Consider the following 9,863-nt stretch of genomic DNA (forward strand, 5'->3'; position numbering starts at 1 on the left):
GGCTGCAGTGCGAGGAAAGAGGGCAGAAAAGTGAAGAAAAAAATAGATTTTTTTCTTCTTCACGTCTCTCGCTTAGTTATTTTGGCACCTGAGTCTGGTTGTTGATGTCCTGGTTGTGATGTTTGTATTTCAAAACAGCCCTTTAAAATCATGAAACTGTCATGTGACGTCTCTTTTATACTATAAAGTGACTTGGTGAGGGATTTATTTTGTCTTTTGATATTTTCTTTAAAAAAGACCTTAGTTGACGAAAATGTAATGACATTTTCCAAAATTATATTTTCATTTTATTTAATGGCATACATCTTGTTAAAACATTTGTGAAAAACACATCGTTTGGAAAGCAGTATTGCATTGCATTTGTTCAGGTGTGTTGACTACAGGGTCTTAGCTTATCTTGACATTCTTTTATGTTTCCTGCAGGTTGCCTCTCTCAAAGCGAGCGAATAGCAGCAGTCATTCACCTCAGGTCCACCTGTCTCAGGTGTCGCTCGCACCTGGAGACTTCCTGAGCGCTGATGAGGTGGAGAGTCACGTCCAAGCACGTACAGGAAAGATGACGGAGCGACGCTCAAACAGTAGCAACGATATACAAGGTAACGATATTACAGAACAAACTCTGACAGCTCAAACGAAAAAGAAAACGTCACCCTTTACTGCGACTTAGAAAATCAGGACGTCACAGAGTATGATTAAAGCTTGAGTTGCATGTTGTATTCAAAATCACATGGAAAGTTTCATTTATTTAGGTTTTGTTAGACCGCATCACTTTAGAGTTTGGCTGACTTCCCTGGAATGCTGAACGGCATCGGATGAGCTCTCGTTTATCTCCTTCAAGAACAAGATTGTTCTATTCACAAACGACGGATTAAATCTCAAGTGTGAGATACGCCTGTCAGACCAGTTTAAGGAGAGCTCAATTGGACACATCAGTGTTTTAAGACATCTCATTAAAGTTTACGAGAGTGTGAACTTTCCGCTGAAAAAGGACAGTGAATGTAGGCGGCTGGACGGAGATCATTTCAAGGATGGTGAATGTGGGCGGGGCCTCCACATGTACTGCAGTTACAGTAAATGTGGGTGGGGCCTTTATACCCGGAACTGCAGAGTCAGTGGGTGTGGGTTGGGCCTACATGTTCAGTATTGCTGTGATAGTGACAGTGACAGTGACCATTTCTTTGACAGTGGATGTGGGCGGGGTCTACATGTACAGTATTAGTGTGACAGTGGATGTGGGCGGGGCCTACATGTAGTTGATGTGGGTGGGGCCTAATTGTACCACATATTTTTGATTGTGGATGTGGCTGGGGCCTACATGTATAGCATTTCTGTGACAGTGGATGTTGGTGGGGTCCACATGTATAGCATTTCTGTGACAGTGGATGTGGGCGGGGGCTACATGTACAGCATATTTATGATAGTGGATGTGGGGTGGGCCAACATGTACAGCATATCTTTGATAGTGGATGTGGGTGGGACCAACATGTACAGCATATCTTTGATAGTGGATGTGGGTGGGACCTACTTTAAGAGCATTTCTGTGACAGTGGATGTGGGTGGGGCCTACTTTAAGAGCATTTTTGTGACAGTGAATGTGGGTGGGGGCTACATGTACAGCATTTCTGTTACAGTGGATGTGAGTGGGGCTTAATTGTACAGCATTTTTGTGACAGTGAATGTGGGGGGGGGCTACATGTACAGCATATTTATGATAGTGGATGTGGGTGGGACCAACATGAACAGCATATCTTTGATAGTGGATGTGGGTGGGACCAACATGTACAGCATATCTTTGATAGTGGATGTGGGTGGGACCAACATGTACAGCATATCTTTGATAGTGGATGTGGGTGGGACCTACTTTAAGAGCATTTCTGTGACAGTGGATGTGGGTGGGACCTACTTTAAGAGCATTTCTGTGACAGTGGATGTGGGTGGGACCTACTTTAAGAGCATTTCTGTGACAGTGGATGTGGGTGGGGCCTACTTTAAGAGCATTTCTGTGACAGTGGATGTGGGTGGGGCCTACTTTAAGAGCATTTCTGTGACAGTGGATGTGGGTGGGGCCTACTTTAAGAGCATTTTTGTGACAGTGGATGTGGGTGGGGGCTACATGTACAGCATTTCTGTTACAGTGGATGTGAGTGGGGCTTAATTGTACAGCATTTTTGTGACAGTGAATGTGGGGGGGGGGCTACATGTACAGCATATTTATGATAGTGGATGTGGGTGGGGCCAACATGTACAGCATTTCTTTGATAGTGGATGTGGGTGGGGCCAACATATACAGCATTTCTTTGATAGTGGATGTGGGTGGGGCCAACATATACAGCATTTCTTTGATAGTGGATGTGGGTGGGGCCAACATGTACAGCATTTCTGTGACAGTGGATGTGGGTGGGGCCAACATGTACAGCATATCTTTGATAATGAATGTGGGTGGGGCCCACATGTACAGCATTTCTGTGACCGTGGATGTGGGTGGGGCCAACATGCACAGCATGTTTTTCATAGTGGATGTGGGTGGGGCCAACATGTCCAGCATTTCTTTGAATGTGGCTGTGGTCTATACACATCACTACTTGAACAGTGATTGTGGGCGGGGCCTACACATACAACTTCAGTATGTTTTTAGGTCATCAAAGATGTAGCGCTATTGTCAGATACTCCTAATTTTTCGTTTCAAACCTGAACACAAAATGCCCTTGTCATATTATGGATGACCTCAAATAGTTTTTTAATGCTTTGGTTATGTCTGTATATCTGACAGCATTAAAGATCCAGGGGCCGTTCCGCGTCTGGAGAACGAGCAGTCAGGGTGGAGGCATGTGCAGTGATTCAGAAAGTGCTGGAGGCAGCAGTGAATCTCGCTCTATGGACTCTCCAACAGCAAGCCCAGGTAACAACTACAACATGCATGCTAAAACACAAAAGAGACTACTGTAAATCACTTGTCCCTTGAGGCAAAAAGTATAATGCATGTTATTGACAGGTCTTGTGTCTCAAGCGTGCGTAGCATAATGGAGATGACAGACCAGTCTATTTTGATTGTGCATGTCTACCTATTATGGCATTTCAAGTTCAGTTCCAGAGAACATCTCCTAAAAAACACCAATGCAAAGACATCCCTCAACAGAATAATAATACCGTTCTGTTTTGATCCAGGTGACTTCAAAAGAAGGCTTCCCAGAACTCCATCCACGGGCACCATGTCTTCAGCAGATGACCTGGATGACAGAGAGCCACCCTCTCCTTCAGATAATGGTGAGCTTTGTACGTTACACAAGTTCTTAAAATAGCGTCTAGCTATTTGAAAGGCTGCACATTGTTTTTAACAAAATCATATGCGTAGAATGTTGACTTTCCACTTGTATTGTTGTTGGAGACATTTTTCAGAATCTTTTGCTCAGGTCTGAAAGCACAGCCAAAAATCTAAACTGAAATGCTTTGCTGTCTCATGCTGTCTGTGACCAGGTCTGAGTGAAATGGTAACGGAGGCAACCTCTCCCGGACCTTTCCGAAACACACAGATGTCCAAAGCTGCTCAGACACACAAGCTACGAAAGCTTCGCGCTCCATCGAAATGCAGGGAGTGTGACAGTCTTGTGGTATTTCATGGTGCTGAATGCGAGGAGGTGAGTCTTATACACACACATATATAGTCTATATAATCCTTCGTAAACTTCTATTGTTTGTGTACACAGCTAGTTATAAGTACTATAACTTAACTAACTTGACAACAACAACTGAACAACAAAAAACAACTTAATTTAGTCGTGCTGATAAATTATAGTGTCCCTTAAAGCTTGTCTCACTTTTGATTATTTTGGGGTATAAATTTGTTATGTATACTAATGCATATATTGTATTTGCTATTAAAATGTGTTGACATATGAATTTGTTTAGGCACTAACACATTTTTTTTGTTTGTGCCCCTTGTTAACAAATTATTCTTCATATGATTCGATAGATTGTCTGTCTACACGTCTGATGTTCTTTCTTTTTTAATCGTAATACATATGATATGAGTTGTGTATGATGTGTTTATTGGCACGCACTCATTTTGTATAACTCTGTTATTTCCAGTGTTCTCTTGCATGTCATAAGAAGTGTTTGGAGACTCTGGCCATTCAGTGTGGACATAAGAAACTACAGGGAAAACTGCATCTATTCGCTATCGACTTTGCTCAGGCAGCCAAAAATAGTCCCGATGGAATTCCCTTTGTTATCAAAAAATGCACATCAGAGATCGAAAACAGAGCTCTGAGCATCAAGGTGTGCACTTCCTGTCTGTATCCTATGTACTTCCTGGAGATTATCAAATGAAAGTGCTGAACAAGACTGAACTGAGATCTGTTTTGTTTAGGGAATATACCGTGTGAATGGAGCCAAGTCGCGTGTGGAGAAGCTTTGCCAAGCCTTTGAGAATGGCAAAGAGCTAGTTGAGCTCTCGGATCTTTACCCTCACGACATCAGCAATGTCCTTAAACTTTATTTACGCCAGGTACGTACTTAACCTTACTAATCGTTTTTCTGCTACTCTCTGCTACAATGAATGAATAATCGTTTTTGATTATATCATCCATTAAGATCAAGTGATCAATTTTTTTCTATAATTTTTTTTTTATATTATGAATGTACATGCAACGCTAGCAAATATTTAACGATAGCAAACATTACTTTTAAGAAACCAACAAAAAGACAAAGAAAAAACAAACTCAAAGGCAAAAATGTAACATAGATTTCGAATAACCCAAATTCTTACTTAACAGTTTTCTAAGCATCCTTTAGACAAATCATGGTTTATGAATTTGCTGCTAGGTTACTTATACAGTCCTTAAAATTGCATTCACTCTTATGTGGCCAATAGGAGTAAAGTGCTGTTAAATTGTCATTTTACTTCCCGTAGCTCCCTGAGCCGCTCATTCTGTTCCGTTTCTATAACGACTTCATCGGACTGGCTAAAGAGAGTCAGAGCATCATCGTTGATGAAGTAGAAGCATCAAGAAGAAGTCCCGTCCCCGACATCCCGGCGATCAGCGTGGAACTCAAACGGGTCCTCTTCAAGATTAAAGACCTGCTGCGACAGCTGCCTCCAGCCCACTACAAAACCCTGCAGTTCTTAATTCAGCACTTACACAGGTGTTTGACTCACACACACATCCCGACAACCATTGTTTTGGACATCTGTCATTTCACGTAGCCATTAAATTCGACTAACAACTACTCCTGGAAAACCGCTTGGTTATGATATATGTTTTGGATCAAATATTTGAAATTGTTTGTAATTGCATCATTCTTTCAAACAGGGTATCAGAAAAGTCAGATGAGAACAAGATGACCGCCAGCAATTTGGGCATCATCTTCGGCCCCACGCTGATCAAACCCCGCCAGGCTGATGCCGAGGTTTCTCTCTCTTCTCTGGTGGACTACCCCTACCAGGCCCTAATGGTGGAGCTTTTGATATGCCATTACGAGATGATCTTCGATACACCTCTGAGTCCACTTCCGCCTTCCTCCCCTGTAGGAGAGAGCTCACCGCTCCCCATTAAATCGCGCTTTACCACTCAGGAGAAGGAACAACAGCTTAACCGACATTCAAAGTCCCTGGTGGACATTAAAGAGGTGAATGGACAGTTTGTTGGTATTTTCTTAATGGTCCATGTTTTTTGTTTTTGTTTTAATCTGGTCCGAGTGGGTCATTTATGGATCTTAGGTGGTCTATAGGGATAATTAAACTGGTCTTAATGGTTAACAAGTACCTTGAAATCATTTTCTTTTATTAACTGTCTCAAAGCAGCAACAGCCAAAGGTTAAGACGTATAAACGACATTCCTCGGTAATACCTTCCACACACCTGATGGATGAGGTGAAAGAGGGAAAGATCAGATCCGACAAAGAGTTTGCACCAGGTATGTATTGTTTTCATTGGTTAATAAACACACGAATAACCGTGTAAAAGAACTCCACAACTCATCATGTTTTTGCAGTTGGAGATGCTGAATCGGAGGACCTCAACATGTTCCTGTCATCAAGTGTCACTGAAGTGCGAACCTCGCCTGGCTTGAGTCGCCGCAACCATGTTTCCAGAGTTCAGCTGCGGCCTCCGAGACCAAAGCTCGACACTCGACCAATCAGCATGCCTGCCGAGCGCCTCCTCAACCTGACGAAGGTGGACGAATGTAACGTGAAGAACACCGTGGAGCAGGACGACGACTGTGCTCGTGATCCTGTCATCGAGGAGGTGTCCGAGGTGGAGAAACCCAAATCCCGAGTCTCCAACCATTACAGGAAGTCTTACATTGATACGCAGACATTGCGTAGGACTTGGGACAAGCAGTATAAGCATCGCGAAATCACCCCTAAGAACGTTGTGATCCAGGGAAGCTCTACTGCCGACTCCGAGGTCGACAGTGTCAACGTTTTTGCTTCTTCCGTTACAACGATATCTTTGTCAGAACAAACCAAAACTGATAGGACCGTTCATGCTAACACGCCCTACAGCGTTGCTGTGAGGCCCGGGCGGACTTTACGTAGGGAAGGGAACGTCAGCGAGTACTGCCCCGTTCCTACGGCCTTCAGGCCACCAAGAACTCTGCAACCTCCTCCTGGAACGTTTTACAAACCTCCAGGTTGCAAAATCAAAACTTTAACAGAAGTTGAGCTGAAGACTAGCAAAGCGACAGCTAACAGCACAGAGGAGGAGGAGGAGGAGGAGGAGGAGGAGGAGGAGGATGATGATGATGAGGAAGGGTTTAGTGTGGAAGTCTCAGTTGATGAGCCTGATCTAGACCCAGAACATTATCTAGAGCAGGACGCCCTAAATTCAATTCCTCCCCAGTCACCCAGTTCCAGCCCAGAGGAACTCGGCCAAAATGGGACAAGACCTGTATACCAGAGACTAAGGTCCCGACGTATGCAGGATCTCGAACACAGAGAGGCTCACTTTGTCTGAGATTTGGACGCGTACAGTTTTTGAAAATAATGGTGTTACGTATGTTGCCGTGGGCCTTTGCAAGGAGGATGGGCCACTTGGGTCCGAAAAGAGACAAATCTATCAAATTTACCTCTGACTTAGCAACGGCACTACGTCGTAAATGTGGAAACATGTTTCCATAACTGTGAAGAGATCCGAGGAAGTATTCTATAGAATATATCTACATATTAATATATTCTGCATCTGCCGTTTGTTAAAATTAAACAAACCCTTGGGCAAGAATACTGCCTACACAGTACGCACTTAAAATGTGTTTTGTATCACACCATTCATTTACCAATGCAACACAAGATATGTTAACAGCAAATCACAGTTTCATTTGACACTTTTTGTTATTTTTTAATATATTGTGTATACTTGTGTATCGTGTTTTACACCAAAACTAAATAGACCAAGCTATTACAGTTACGTGTTGTCACTTTATTATAATCATAAAATGCACTTATTAGATTAGAACCACACATTTCTTGCTACTGAAATGCTACCTACATGCAGTGTTATTTTTTTTGTCAACAACACAGGTTGTACAACTGGTCTGTCTGAGTATACAGTAAACCCAAATACCAGCTGTGATTACATGCATACATAAAAAAACATTTTTGTATTTTTGAAATGAGCTTTTTTATTTTGTCATTTGCCTTCTTTATTTTGTCATTTGCCTTCTTTTTACTCGGAAAAAATGTTGGTATTTTTCAGTCTGTTCGTTTTCAGAAGCGCATTTTCACCCGTGTTCTATATATTAAGTGTTCATATGATATTGTTACAGTTTGTCCAAAGTATTTTTACGTACATAAGCTTGCATTTCTTAACTTACTGGAATGTCAGTATACCCAAAACAAGCAAATCTAGCCAAAGTGCCTTCACCGTCTGGTTTCCCATCATATGTTTGAACACTAGTTTCTAGTGTTCATGTTTTGCAGTCTAGTCCAGTTGAAGGCGTAATCAATGTCTTTTGGAAAATGACATCTGTATGTATCTATATGAGTTTTGTGATTTACAACTGATTCTTTTAACAGCGTTTTCAAGATATCTTACATTTTGTCAAGTGTAAAAACAGGTACATGTGAGAATACACACTTGTAACTTATTAAAACCAGCAGTGTTGTCACACTAAAACAAATGTGTTTCAGTTCTTAAAAATGTTTAAAAGTTAAGCACTGTTCCTGTTTCTCAATTGGTAGAGCATTGTGTTAACAGTACAAAAGTCATGGGGTTTATTCCCAAGGAACAGATGTTGATAAAATGTATTCTTTGAAGAAGTCACTGTAAGTCATTAAGAAAAAAGCATCTGGCAAATTAATAAACGTAGTCATAGTTACACATAAACATGTAAAATACGATTATCATCTCTGTTATGGCATGCAGGTGCTTTTTTGTATTATATATTTAATAGCCTTTTCAAATTAACCATGGCATCTATAGACCACTTAACAAGATGTAAACAAAAGCACTTTGGGTTATTATTTTATAAAATCTTATATATATATAGATACTTGTAACATTTTGATTTGTAAGTGTCCTGTTGGTTGTAAAGACACACAAATTTGTGATCATTGTGAAAAACATGTGATCACATGTTGCATACATTTTCGTGTGATCACATGTGTTTTTTGCACATGTGAATTTCATGTGTCTTTTCTGTAAGGTTCAAAGGTTAAAAAGCAGGAAACAGGCAGTTCTTATTGACCAGAGCTGTGTACATTTTCTGAAGTGGTCTATAGTAAAAGTGTAGAAACCATGTTTTTTTCTTTTGGTCTATGGATTACCATTGACAAAAACATAGTTTTATTTTTTAAATGTAGTAAAACAATGGGTAATTTTCATGAGGTTCCTCAAGAAATGTTAAAATTAGCTCACGCTGAAAATATCTACACTAAAGAAAGACGTTGCCCAAAATTTATGTGATTGACAGCTACATTTATTAACTCAAGTCATTTCTATGATCTCGAGTAGTGTAGTTTGTACAAATTTACTAGTAAATGTGGATATTAACATATAAAGAAATAAAGAACTAACATGAGGTATGTGCAAAGCAAGAAATCTCCCAGAACATTAACAGAACGTTAACAACATTTCTATTGGTATTTCATAAACAGTAGAATTCAAATGAATTGAAAATGACAGCATTATGCCTATATTAAATTAAAAAACATTAATATAAAAACAACTTTTTAATATGTTAAAAGATACTGCTTATTACAGAAGTTTAATCTATAAAGGTCCATTTCGCTCCACCAATAGGCGGATTGTAAGGTCACAGGTCAAATTCAGCATAGAGAGAGCTCACACGCGGGTGAAAGGAGCTTAAATCAATCAGATTACAAACCCGCTTTCAATCCCCAGCAAACCTATAGTCAGTCGACTGTTGCACAACCATGAGATTCAACAGATGTAAACGTAAAAGAAGATTCTTCTCTTGAGGTAAGTTCTTTCTCGTTCATTGCGTTAATCATGTGTCTTTTCACTGTTTCCAAATGAATGCTGATTGGTGTTATATAAAGGAGCGTTCAGACCTGTTACATAAGTTTGTGTTCGTCTCTGATATGCTAAACTGTATGGACAGCCCACACAATTCATTTCTAAGTGTCTCGTTTTTTCTCATGATTTTCCAGCATCTCTTACGTTTTGACTGAACTTACTGTGGACTTGTCAAATTGTAATTATTTATGTGTTGGCTATAGTAATGGATTGAAAGTGCTATATTACGTAAGACGAATCCTGATGAATCATGAAAGAGTATATTGCTTGTGAAATGCAAAAATTATGTGATCACATTTAATGGAGACAAGAATGAGTTTCTGTCTACGGTTGTTTGATTGTACAGGTCACCTGCGTGTGACCCCTGTGGGGGTTTAGGATCGCAGTC

The 9,863-nt window shown here is 40.6% G+C and overlaps 1 protein-coding gene across 5 annotated transcripts in view; it reads left to right on the forward strand.

The window, feature by feature from the left end:
* arhgap29a (Rho GTPase activating protein 29a) overlaps positions 1-7,401 on the forward strand; it is a 37,025-nt gene extending 29,624 nt beyond the window's left edge. For 4 of the 5 annotated variants that reach the window (XM_056737822.1, XM_056737826.1, XM_056737824.1 and 1 more), the window contains 10 exons: positions 424-596; positions 2,771-2,899; positions 3,166-3,264; positions 3,475-3,635; positions 4,087-4,275; positions 4,367-4,504; positions 4,910-5,142; positions 5,310-5,625; positions 5,798-5,912; positions 5,991-7,401. In XM_056737822.1, coding sequence (XP_056593800.1) covers positions 424-596; positions 2,771-2,899; positions 3,166-3,264; positions 3,475-3,635; positions 4,087-4,275; positions 4,367-4,504; positions 4,910-5,142; positions 5,310-5,625; positions 5,798-5,912; positions 5,991-6,955 — 2,518 coding nt within the window. In that variant the 3' untranslated portion in view covers positions 6,956-7,401. The remainder of the gene's footprint in view (positions 1-423; positions 597-2,770; positions 2,900-3,165; positions 3,265-3,474; positions 3,636-4,086; positions 4,276-4,366; positions 4,505-4,909; positions 5,143-5,309; positions 5,626-5,797; positions 5,913-5,990) is intronic. The other variant, XM_056737823.1, reaches the window with a different exon arrangement.
* The last annotated feature ends 2,462 nt before the right edge of the window (positions 7,402-9,863 follow it).

The sequence above is a fragment of the Triplophysa dalaica genome, chromosome 23, assembly GCF_015846415.1.
Source record: "Triplophysa dalaica isolate WHDGS20190420 chromosome 23, ASM1584641v1, whole genome shotgun sequence".
Classification (NCBI taxonomy): domain Eukaryota; kingdom Metazoa; phylum Chordata; class Actinopteri; order Cypriniformes; family Nemacheilidae; genus Triplophysa; species Triplophysa dalaica.